The sequence below is a fragment of the Engystomops pustulosus genome, chromosome 4 (genome assembly GCF_040894005.1).
Source record: "Engystomops pustulosus chromosome 4, aEngPut4.maternal, whole genome shotgun sequence".
Classification (NCBI taxonomy): Eukaryota; Metazoa; Chordata; class Amphibia; order Anura; family Leptodactylidae; genus Engystomops; species Engystomops pustulosus.
In genome coordinates this window covers 13,234,612-13,247,385 of record NC_092414.1, presented here as the reverse complement: position 1 = coordinate 13,247,385, position 12,774 = coordinate 13,234,612, and the positions used below count along the sequence as shown (strand labels likewise).

General features: G+C 44.8%; 2 protein-coding genes across 11 annotated transcripts in view; one reads left to right on the top strand and one right to left on the bottom strand.

Annotated features, from left to right (window-relative positions):
• Window positions 1-12,774, top strand: part of DGKI (diacylglycerol kinase iota) — a 223,620-nt gene that overhangs the window by 188,064 nt on the left and 22,782 nt on the right. The window lies entirely within an intron of this gene.
• Window positions 1,658-11,437, bottom strand: LOC140126079 (uncharacterized). The gene is made up of 3 exons (XM_072145185.1): window positions 11,358-11,437; window positions 3,210-4,633; window positions 1,658-2,454 (listed from the first exon to the last, which is right to left on the bottom strand). Exon 2 carries the CDS (start codon window positions 4,587-4,589, stop codon window positions 3,225-3,227), a length of 1,365 nt encoding a protein of 454 aa, XP_072001286.1. The 5' UTR covers window positions 4,590-4,633; window positions 11,358-11,437; the 3' UTR covers window positions 1,658-2,454; window positions 3,210-3,224.

Genomic DNA, 12,774 nt, shown 5'->3' with positions numbered 1-12,774 from the left:
GAAGTCAATATCCGACCCATTATTGAGCCTTGAAACATGACTGGGGTTATCAAACACCATCCATCCACCTGGAGACGGCTACCTTATTTGTACAGATCAGGGTGCTGTTTGGGTCAATGAGATTCCTTTGACTCACCTATGGGTGGCACTAGACACAGTTTTCTTCCTACTTCACTCCCCAACAAAAAGCATTGCCTTTAAGGCTTTCATAGAAACCACATCTCCATTAGAAGATCCACTACTTGCCAGTGGTGAAGGAGGAAGCATCATTGTGGACCCCATTACGGTCCCACTAAGTATGGGAGTTACCCCATCTATCTATAATAACTTTGTCGCAGTAGTTTATCAATTTTGCATGCATTTTGTATTACCTAATGATATATGTAAATGAGCTTTCCTTCAAAAAAAATATTCTTTGTAAGTCAATGTCCGACCCATTGTAGAGCCTTGAAACATGACTGGGGCGATCAAAAAACTCAACGTAATTAAAAAGTAGCCGTTTCCAGATGGACGTTTCGTTTTTTGATAAACCCCAGTCATATTTCAAGGCTCTACAATGGGTCAGACATTGACTTATAAAGAATTTTTTTTTTTTTTTTGAAGGAAAGCTCATTTACATATATCATTAAGTAATACTTAATTTATGCCAAATTGACAAACTACTGCGACAAAGTTATTAAAGTTAGATGGGGTAATTCCCATTCTTAGTGGGACCGTAATGGGGTCCACAATGATGCTCCGTCCTTTATCTCTGGCATGAAGTGGATCTTCTAATGGAGATTTTGTTTCTACAGGGGCCTTAAAGGCAATGCTTGGTGGGGTGGGGAAAGGAAGTATGTAAATTAACTCTCCTCTTGATGGAAGAAAATTGTCTCTAGTGTCATCGATCGGTGAATCAAAGGAATCTCATCCGCCCTCTCAACACCCAGATCTGTACTGATGTAACTAAAAAGTAGTAGTTTCCAGATGGACATCAGTACAGATCTGGGTGTTGAGAGGGCGGATGAGATTCCTTTGATTCACCGATCGATGACACTAGAGACAATTTTCTTCTATCAAGAGGAGAGTTAATTTACATACTTCCCCCCCCCCCCCCACCAAGCATTGCCTTTAAGGCTTCCCTAGAAGCAAAATCTCCATTAGAAGATCCACTTCATGCCAGAGGTAAAGGAAGGAGCATCATTGTGGACCCCATTACGGTCCCACTAAGAATTAGAGTTGCCCCATCTCACTTCGATAAGTTTGTCTTAGTGGTTGATCAGTTTGGTGTAGATTTTATATTACTTGATGAAATGTCACACTTTTGCCTAACAATGGGCACCTTGAGTATTAACCATGTAAAACGATGGACTGTACATGAATAGTAGTAGTACGTCCTTCAACCCTACGACAACCATTGATGGTAGTCTTCACCGTCCCTTCCACAACTGTTATTCTAAGACTGAACGTTTGGCTAACCCCTTATCACACCATAAAAATACTCATACTCAAGATCTATGGATTAAAGCCCTCTAAAGTTCTAGTCCCCAGGGACCTAAATGGCAGGAACGATAGAGATTTTTTGGGAAAATCGCTAAAAAGCTCCATTGTGCTGGCAGCCGGTGAGCAGGAGCAGATTGATTCTGGGAGCCGAGCCAACAATGTGAGGGAAAGATGATAAGATATTGTAAAGATTTATTAGAAACGCAGGAATCCCGGTAACAATTATTGTGAGGAGACGAAGATTACACAGGGAAGATCAAAAGAACAAAAGCCTCCATAGTTTTTCAGCAATGGCTTCATTTATCTCTCTACCGGGCAGCTCTGATGTTCCTCTAGTCAACCATTATTACTCCTGACTGCCCGGGATTTAAAGGGGCGCTAAACCTAAAGGAAATTGGGGGCGTTGTAAGAAGGACATTTCCAACGAGACCCTTCTAGAGCCTATTTGTCCTCTCTTCTCTTCCTTGGGTTCCTTTTTCTATTGGGGGTCTTGGTGAAGGGGTCTGGTCCTCATGACTTAGCTCGGGACTGGTGTCCAGTTGGAGTCAAAGAACAAAGAAGTCTAAGCCTCATCTCTCCACCCAAAAAGTTTCATAGTATTAGCAGAGAACTAAATATTTTTGGCCAGAAAGATATTTTTGGGACTCTATCAGCATTGACGTGTCCCAAAAAGTACAAAAAGAGCAAAATTGAAGATGCCCGATGTGTATGGAAGCTCAAGAGTATTACAGAAGCTGCGGAATCCAGGTCTTCTCCGATGGCGATTACGATGGAGGTCCAAGATATGGACTAGATCTTTCGTCTTCCAAGGACCTTCCACAATGGCTCTCCATCTCTCCATACTCTCCATCAACAAACCATGGAGTGATGTTTATTGAACATTTTTGACATTGGCTTTGGGTTTCATCAATTTTGGACCACTTTCTTCTGGGTGGGGGTTGACTCCGTGACTCCAGATGAAGAGAAGAATCTCTGCAAAACAAAACCAAGACATAGGTAGTAATCTCTAGTTGTCGTAATGAAGTCCTTTAGTTTCAGGTCTATGGGTCGGTCTACGGGTCATTCAGATAGTGTGTGATTATTCCCTCCGTTTCTAAGATCTCATTATATCACCAAACTACCAAAGGCCTCATTAGTGTGGAGAACCCTTTGACCCTTTGGTAAGTGTGAGGTTTCCTAAAAACGTAGTTGGAATATGTTTAGCTTTGGGGGCCCCACACAACTTTTAGAAGCTCACATGACCCATTGATGCAGTGCTAGCAACCAGGTTCATTGCAAGTGCCAGAGACATATCATATAAAGAAACAAAAAAACTTTTCTACAGTAGCGCAGCTCTATCTATGCTCTATAATGGCAGCTTAGATACAGCTCAATACCGGCTGAGAGAGAGTTGTTTATGCTCCAATTATATCCAGTAATATTTGCCTTGCATCTATTGTGAATGGAGTAAAAGGAGAATTGTGTAACTCCTGCAACTGCATATTTCTCCATAGCCTCAGTTACTTATACTTAGTACTGGTTATACTGACCTACTGCTATTTCTGATAATAAAACATTTATTAATCTAAGGGGGCCCAGGACATGGCTGGCAACTTGTGTACTAAATCTCAGTGCACAGAATAAGGTTGAAGGATTTATGATCCCTAGATTTGTCGAAGGAGATTGTACAAGTGTTGTACAAAACTTGTACCAAACACCACTAACACCACTTATACGATGTCTATTACCTTTTGGGGACGGTTTTATGCACAGTTTGGAGTTGACCTCGGCATCCAGGTTCCAAGATCTTCGTATTTGCTTAAATACTCCAAAAGTGTCCAGTACGAGGCATTATGGATTTTTTCATAAGGAACTGGATAGTTCTGCAACCTCCTCCATATCCTCCAACGTGGAGGACATCCGGGTCCTGCTTTCCGTTTCTTCAGATACCATCCCTGCTTCCTATCTTCGGACTCCAGCCACGATCTCTCGGCTATGAGCGCAAATGTTTCGATCTCCTTATAGTCACCGTAACGGTGAACGTCAACTTTTTCTTGTAAGTGCGGGAGCAGGCCTTCACAGATGGCATCTTTGTACGTAAGGTTGTCCTTCGACCTGAAGATTGGATATTTAGTGATGCGATAGATCATCCACATGCGGTGGAAATATTCCATCACGGTGTCATCCTCCTGCATTTTCTCTGTTTCCCACTTGTGGTCTATGTCCGGGCAGAACTTTTCGGCGATTTTCATACACAAATCAAGACCATCGGTGGGAAGGTTCTCCGCCACATCAAAACATAGCGAGGAGAAGCGGCTCGAATCCATACACCGGAAGAAGATCCGCTGCAAGTCTTTGTTACTCCAATTACTAATCTTGTATTCCTCCTCGAAATTACGCAGCCAGTCAAAAACATTCGAGGTGGTGACCTGTCCGAGCCTTGACGCGATATCAGTTATGTGATCGAGAGGTAATGATGCCCCTCCGTTTTCCAGTTGGGGGCGAAGAGGAGTTGGTTTCAAACTCAACCCCGGAATGAGAATTATTCCATCTCTAATTGTCACCTGGAAGCCAAATTTCCTTCCACATTTCACCAAATTGTGTTGAAAAGCCGAAAGTTCTCCTTCCAGTTCTTGACATTTGTCTTGGACTTGTTGAAGTTCTTCCTCCGCCTTTTGGACTCGAAATTCCAAGATGTCCTTCTCAGCCTCAGCTCTTCTTCTGAGTTTGGCTTCCTTCTCCAGATTGGATTTGTTCACGTTGTCTTCTGTGATTCTCCTCTGCCTTTCGGCATCCCAGTTGCGTTGAAGCTCCTCGTAACTTGTCTTCCAGGGGTTATTGCCGAGTCTCATGGTCTTGGCTTCTTCTAGTTTGTCTCCGGTCAGTTCTGCCGCTTTACGCAATTCTGAGAACATGGCCGCTCTTGACCTTTCAGATTTCGGTGGCTTTTCTCCAGAAGACTCAAATTCGTCAAAAGCTTCACACCATTCCCTCCAGGGATTCCAGTCTTCTTTCGACAAGTTGGGGACAAGGCAAATTAGCCTCCACTTGTCACACAATTTTCTCCAAGAAGAATGCTTATTGTCTCTTCCTTCCTTCCCAAATATGAAGCGTTTTAGAGACGCCATGATGGTCACGTTTCCTCACAGTTAAGGCTTGAAGAATTTTTTTTCTGTGAATGTAAAGAAAATAAAAATCACCAATTTTGGACATCTGTATATCTGTATAAGAGGGGAATGTTAAAGGAAACCTACCACTATGGATCGACCTATTGGGGGTCATTTACTAACCGATTCGCGTTTTTCCCGACGTGTTACCTGAATATTTCCGATTTGCGCCGATTTCCCCTGAATTGCCCCGGGATTTTGGTGCACACGATCGGATTGTGGCGCATCGGCGCTGGCATGCAAGCGACGGAAATCGGGGGGCGTGGCTGAACGAAAACACGACGGATTCGGAAAAACCGCTGCATTTAAAAAAAAAAATGCGTCGCGAAAATTGCACTTACCTTCACTCAGCCCGGCTCGTTGTATTCCAGTGCGTTCAGATGCTTTTCAGCGTGGCAGCGCCACCTGGTGGACGTCGGAAGAACTACCTTTATAAATCCCGTCCGGACCCAAATCCAGCGCAGAGAACGCGCCGCTGGATCGCGAATGGGCCGGGTAAGTAAATCTGCCCCATTATGGTAGAGCCGGTGGTAGGTGCATCTAATGTATGTAAGGATAGTCCTTTTTAGGGCAAATCCTTTACTTCCCTCTATCTTTTCTATTCTTAAATCAGGGTAATATGCATATTTTCTAAAGAGGCTACTGGGGCGTGGAGTAGCCGGGGCTGAGGCTACACGGAGCGGCTACTCCACGCCCCAATAGCCTCTTTGATCCTCCTACCCAGATATCTTTAGCATGCAGCTACAAGGAGCTGCACGCACTCGTCCTGGAAGCCGGAGTTCTGCGCATGCGCAAAACACAGTCCAGCGGCTGTGCGATCTCGGCTCGAAAGCTGGAACTACTGCGCATGCGCAAAACACAGGACAGCGGCTGCGCGATCTCGGCTACAAAGCCTGAGCTACTGCGCATGCGCAGAACTCCGGCTTCGTGGACGGGTGCGTGCATAGCATACTATACAGGAATTTGGCATCTAATTGGATGAACAATGGTCGGCTTTGAGTATGGCAGGACTATTCCTGTGAGAGAGGATCCAGGCGGATCTTGTGATGAACTTTGGGCTCAATTCTTATGTCGTAACAGTTGATTTTTGTGACATTTATGTTGTTTATATGTTATTTTATGATTATTCGACTGTTCTTTTGTATTTTTATGTAAGGGACCACACAATCCTATTTACGCACGAACCATAAGCCCTCGTATATTGGAAAGAGTACAAAATAAAGATACACAAAGGTCCAGATCAGATCTCCGCGGATACAACAAGATTTGTTTGTGTCTATGTTATCGGACGATATATTTATTTAACCCTTTATAGACCTGCCCCTTTTTTGTTTTTTCATTTCCATTTTCACTCCCCACGATCAAAAATCGATAACTTTATTATTTTTCCATGTACAGAGGCTTGTTTTCTGCATAAGAAACTGCACTTCATAGTGATGGTATTGAATATTCCATGCCGTGTACTGGGAAGCAGGAAAAAAATTCCAAATGCAGTAAAAATGGTGAAAAAACGCGTTTGTGCCGGTTTCTTGAGGGCTTGGATATTACGGCTTTCACTGTACGCCCCAAATGACATGTTTACTTTATTCTTTGGGTCGGTACGATCACCGGGTTAACAATTTGTATAGGTTTTATAATTTTTTCATACATTTACAAAAATATAAACCTCCTGTACAAAATCTTCTGGTGCTAATAAGTTTTTCATACTTCGGTGTACGGAGCTGTGGGTGGTGGCAATTTGTGCGACTTTTGATGACGTTTTCAATGCTACTATTTTTAGGACTGTGCGACCTTCTTGACACTTTTTATTGAATTTTTTTATATTTTTAAAAATGAAAAAAGTGCCAGAACTCAGACGCTATTTTCCGTTACGGGGTTAACACAGTGAAAAAGTGTTATTATATTTTGATAGATCGGAGGATTTTTTTATGTCTGCTCTGGGGTCTCCAGTATTTTTATTATTATAATTAGTATTATTATTGGATGATAGACATATTGGGGCACATTTACTTACCCGTCCCGTGCGCGTTCCCCGATGTTCATTATCTGTCCGGAATGCACATGTGCCGCGTTTCACTAAGATTGTATGCCCGATATCCTGCATGTGTCGCTTCCCCGCTCAGGTCCCTGGAGTTCACCTTCTTCTTCCTGGTGCATGTAAGTGCATTGTCCGTGTATAATGCGCTGTGCGGGGAGTCACTAAGATCCTGCGCCCGATATCCTGCATGTGTCGCTTCCCCGCTCAGGTCCCTGGAGTTCACCTTCTTCTTCCTGGTGCATGTAAGTGCATTGTCCGTGTATAATACGCTGTGCGGGGAGTCACTAAGATCCTGCGCCCGATATCCTGCATGTGTCGCTTCCCCGCTCAGGTCCCCGGAGTTCACCTTCTTCTTCCTGGTGCATGTAAGTGCATTGTCCGTGTATAATGTGCTGTGCAGGGAGTCACTAAGATCCTGCGCCCGATATCCTGCATGTGTCGCTTCCCCGCTCAGGTCCCCGGAGTTCACCTTCTTCTTCCTGGTGCATGTAAGTGCATTGTCCGTGTATAATGCGCTGTGCGGGGAGTCACTAAGATCCTGCGCCCGATATCCTGCATGTGTCGCTTCCCCGCTCAGGTCCCTGGAGTTCACCTTCTTCTTCCTGGTGCATGTAAGTGCATTGTCCGTGTATAATACGCTGTGCGGGGAGTCACTAAGATCCTGCGCCCGATATCCTGCATGTGTCGCTTCCCCGCTCAGGTCCCTGGAGTTCACCTTCTTCTTCCTGGTGCATGTAAGTGCATTGTCTGTGTATAATGCGCTGTGCGGGGAGTCACTAAGATCGTGCGCCCGATATCCTGCATGTGTCGCTTCCCCGCTCAGGTCCCCGGAGTTCACCTTCTTCTTCCTGGTGCATGTAAGTGCATTGTCCGTGTATAATGTGCTGTGCGGGGAGTCACTAAGATCCTGCGCCCGATATCCTGCATGTGTCGCTTCCCCGCTCAGGTCCCTGGAGTTCACCTTCTTCTTCCTGGTGCATGTAAGTGCATTGTCCGTGTATAATACGCTGTGCGGGGAGTCACTAAGATCCTGCGCCCGATATCCTGCATGTGTCGCTTCCCCGCTCAGGTCCCTGGAGTTCACCTTCTTCTTCCTGGTGCATGTAAGTACATTGTCCGTGTATAATGCGCTGTGCGGGGAGTCACTAAGATCGTGCACCCGATATCCTGCATGTGTCGCTTCCCCGCTCAGGTCCCCGGAGTTCACCTTCTTCTTCCTGGTGCATGTAAGTGCATTGTCCGTGTATAATGCGCTGTGTGGGGAGTCACTAAGATCCTGCGCCCGATATCCTGCATGTGTCACTTCCCCGCTCAGGTCCCCGGAGTTCACCTTCTTCTTCCTGGTGCATGTAAGTGCATTGTCCGTGTATAATGCGCTGTGCGGGGAGTCACTAAGATCGTGCACCCGATATCCTGCATGTGTCGCTTCCCCGCTCAGGTCCCCGGAGTTCACCTTCTTCTTCCTGGTGCATGTACGTGTTTGTTCTTGCGACACAATTTGAATCTTAAATCCCGCGCTCAGTCCGAATCGGTCGTCTCGTCCGACGGCACCCCCCCCCCAAATTTCTGTCACATGAAAGACAGCGCAACTCCCAAAAACATCGGGAAGTCTGACAGAAATGCGATCCGCGGACCCTTAGTAAATAAGCCCCATTGTATAAAGCATATAGCAATCAGTACAGAGTCCAGAATAATCTGCGATACATATTTTATTGCAGACGTCTCCTTTTAAACAAACAAAGCGGGTGCCGCGCATTAGTTACTTATTAGGTAATAAACTTTATCTCCGGTCTACACAAGGACAATGGTGGCTGAGCAATTATTGATTATTAAGGTAATCAACCGTATCCCTATAAATATTGCGGTTTGAGCTTTTTGCCTAATGTGGAAAACTTAAATAATTAAACAAGAGGCCAAAGATCTATCAGGTAAGACATATGCCGGAAAAATACAAATATTGGGAATCCTTATCATCTGCTCTGGGGTCTCCAGTATTGTTATTAGTCTGTGTGATATGGTCCCCAGTATTATTATTATTATCTGCTCTGGGGTCCCCACTATTATCATTATCTGCTCTGGGGTCTCCACTATTATCATTATCTGCTCTGGGGTCTCCACTATTATCATTATCTGCTCTGGGGTCTCCACTATTATTATCTGCTCTGGGGTCTCCACTATTATCATTATCTGCTCTGGGGTCTCCACTATTATTATCTGCTCTGGGGTCTCTACTATTATCATTATCTGCTCTGGGGTCTCCACTATTATTATTATCTGCTCTGGGGTCTCTACTATTATCATTATCTGCTCTGGGGTCTCCACTATTATTATTATCTGCTCTGGGGTCTCCACTATTATCATTATCTGCTCTGGGGTCTCCACTATTATTATTATCTGCTCTGGGGTCTCTACTATTATCATTATCTGCTCTGGGGTCTCCACTATTATCATTATCTGCTCTGGGGTCTCCACTATTATCATTATCTGCTCTGGGGTCTCTACTATTATTATCTGCTCTGGGGTCTCCACTATTATCATTATCTGCTCTGGGGTCTCCACTATTATTATTATCTGCTCTGGGGTCTCCACTATTATTATTATCTGCTCTGGGGTCTCCACTATTATTATCTGCTCTGGGGTCTCCACTATTATTATCATCTGCTCTGGGGTCTCCACTATTATCATTATCTGCTCTGGGGTCTCCAGTATTATCATCTGCTCTGGGGTCTCCACTATTATTATCATCTGCTCTGGGGTCTCCAGTATTATCATCTGCTCTGGGGTCTCCACTATCATCATTATCTGCTCTGGGGTCTCTACTATTATTATCTGCTCTGGGGTCTCCACTATTATCATTATCTGCGGTGGGGTCTCTACTATTATCATTATCTGCTCTGGGGTCTCCACTATTATCATTATCTGCTCTGGGGTCTCTACTATTATTATCTGCTCTGGGGTCTCCACTATTATCATTATCTGCGGTGGGGTCTCTACTATTATCATTATCTGCTCTGGGGTCCCCACTATTATCATTATCTGCTCTAGGGTCTCCACTATTATCATTATCTGCTCTGGGGTCTCCACTATTATCATTATCTGCTCTAGGGTCTCCACTATTATCATTATCTGCTCTGGGGTCCCCACTATTATCATTATCTGCTGTGGGGTCTCTACTATCATTATCTGCTCTGGGGTCTCCACTATTATCATTATCTGCTCTGGGGTCTCCACTATTATCATGATCTGCTCTGGGGTCTCCACTATTATCATTATCTGCTCTGTGGTCTCCAATAATATTAATATTTGCTCTGGGGTCTCCAGTATTTGGTTGCTGGGTGGAGTGTATTGCTGTACTGTTGTATATATGATTTCTGGGGTGGTATTTTGTTCTGTACTGGGGTACTGGGGCTTGTTGCTGCATCTAGGGTGCTGGTTACAGGTGCGGCCCCTTAAAATTGATCGGTATAACATGGCGACCCTTAGGACCATTAAAAGTTTTTCACCCTTGGCCTAAATCCTTAGATCAGGAATAAAACAGATTTATAATTTTTGAATTTATTATACATCTTTATGGAGTCAGAATTAGTCCATTTTATCACGACACAGGCTCCGATTCGGACTCCACAGCCCTAGATCCAATGTCCGGTACCAACTGTGGATCAGGTGGTGGTGGGGGGCGTGTCCTCGGCCGCTATGGAGCTCTGCGCATGCGCAATAGCTCCTGCTCCTGTGCCGGCTTCCCGGGAGCTACTGCGCATGCGCTGAGCTCCATAGCGGCCTAGGGCGAGCAAGGAGGTGGCACCGCAATGGCTACTAGTAGCCCCTGCAGGTAAGTTACATGTCACTTAGTTTACAAGGCTAGTAAAGTACACATTAGGCTGTCAGGATCTACTTCTGATAGGTTTCCTTTAAAGTCAATCAGCTATGATGCCTTAAAGGGGTTGTCCAAAGCTTGAAAAACATGTCTGCTTTCTAAGAACAGCGCCACACCCGAGCAGTGGTTATTGCCGGTATTGCTGCTCAAGTGTACAGAGATGAATGGAGCTTAGCTGTAATACCACACACTACCCATGGGAAGGGGTGGCGCTGTGTTTCGACTTATGGACAATACCTTTGAGTCCAGATGTAAGCCCCGATCCCTCTTCTGCACCCTCGTCATGAGATAGTAATGAATAACAGTACTGGACATACTAAACAGACACAAGTTACAAAAAAAGCAGCGCCACCCTCGTCTTCAGGCCGTGCATGGTATTGCAGCTCAGCCGCCCAATTAGCCCAATCCTGGACAATCCCTTTAATAACTATCGCTTAGTTCTTAAAGGTCATTTACATGTGCTCGTATCTTTCATATCGTTCGTGGTAGCAAATAGAGTTTATCACATAGTCAACAAGTTTTCTACTCCCAAAAAACTGCAAAAACTTCTCCAGCGCCATTTTGAACAGAACGTATTATGCGCCAAATGTATCCGAAAAATAAGACGTATGGTCAGAGCTCCGGCCTCTCTATGTGGTGGTGATAAAGGGGCCCGGACTGGGATCAGGGGGCAGATTTAAGGGGATCGGCGCCTCCTTTAAGAGTCTTAATGGACAAAAATCTTATAAAAGTCCACAGACTGCGATTATCTGCATATAACACTCGGCACCCTCCAGGTCCCCTCGGGGTCCACATTGGGCGTCTGGGGGTCACCTACCTCTCTCCTAAGTGTTGTTCTGTTCTGGAGGACTGGAGGCTGCAGTATCACAAGATATGAGGTTATCGCACAGAAAATAGTCCCTCCCTCTTCTGTGCAAAGAACAAGCACATGTTTAACCCCTTACATGCACACGGTGCTAAGTACCGTAACTAAAAAAAAACCATTTTTTTAAAATTGTTTTTGGCTTTCCCCAATTTTACAGATGACCTCATATTAGTTCTCACATCACTGGGAAAAAGAAGCAAACACAGCACAGTACTACTACTCCTATCCTGTGTATATGGGCACAGTACTACTACTCCTATCCTGTGTATATGGGCACAGTACTACTACTCCTATCCTGTGTATATGGGCACAGCACAGTACTACTCCTCCTATCCTGTATATATGGGCACAGCACAGTACTACTACTCCTATCCTGTATATATGGGCACAGCACAGTACTACTACTCCTATCCTGTATATATGGTCACAGCACAGTACTATTACTCCTATCCTGTATATATAGACACAGCACAGTACTACTACTCCTATCCTGTAAATATGGGCACAGCACAGTACTACTACTCCTATCCTGTATACATGGGCACAGCACAGTACTACGCCTCCTATCCTGTGTATATGGGAACAGCACAGTACTACTACTCCTATCCTGTGTATATGGGAACAGCACAGTACTACTACTCCTACCCTGTATATATGGGCACAGCACAGTACTACTACTCCTATCCTGTGTATATGGGCACAGCACAGCACTACTCCTCCTATCCTGTATATATGGGCACAGCACAGTACTACTACTCCTATCCTGTGTATATGGGAACAGCACAGTACTACTACTCCTACCCTGTATATATGGGCACAGCACAGCACTACTCCTCCTATCCTGTATATATGGGCACAGCACAGTACTACTACTCCTATCCTGTGTATATGGGAACAGCACAGTACTACTACTCCTACCCTGTATATATGGGCACAGCACAGTACTACTACTCCTATCCTGTGTATATGGGCACAGCACACCACTACTCCTCCTATCCTGTATATATGGGCACAGCACAGTACTACTACTCCTATCCTGTGTATATGGACAAAACACAGTACTACTACTTCTATCCTGTGTATATGGGCACAGTACTACTACTCCTATCCTGTGTATATGGGCACAGTACTACTACTCCTATCCTGTATATATGGTCACAGCACAGTACTATTACTCCTATCCTGTATATATGGACACAGCACAGTACTACTACTCCTATCCTGTATATATGGGCACAGCACAGTACTACTACTCCTATCCTGTGTATATGGGCACAGTACTACTACTCCTATCCTGTGTATATGGGCACAGCACAGTACTACTCCTCCTATCCTGTATATATGGGCACAGCACAGTACTACTACTCCT

What these genes read in the sequence shown, in the direction of transcription:
- LOC140126079 (XM_072145185.1), bottom strand. Translation starts at nt 4,589, where the DNA reads ATGGCGTCTCTAAAACGCTTCATATTTGGGAAGGAAGGAAGAGACAAT.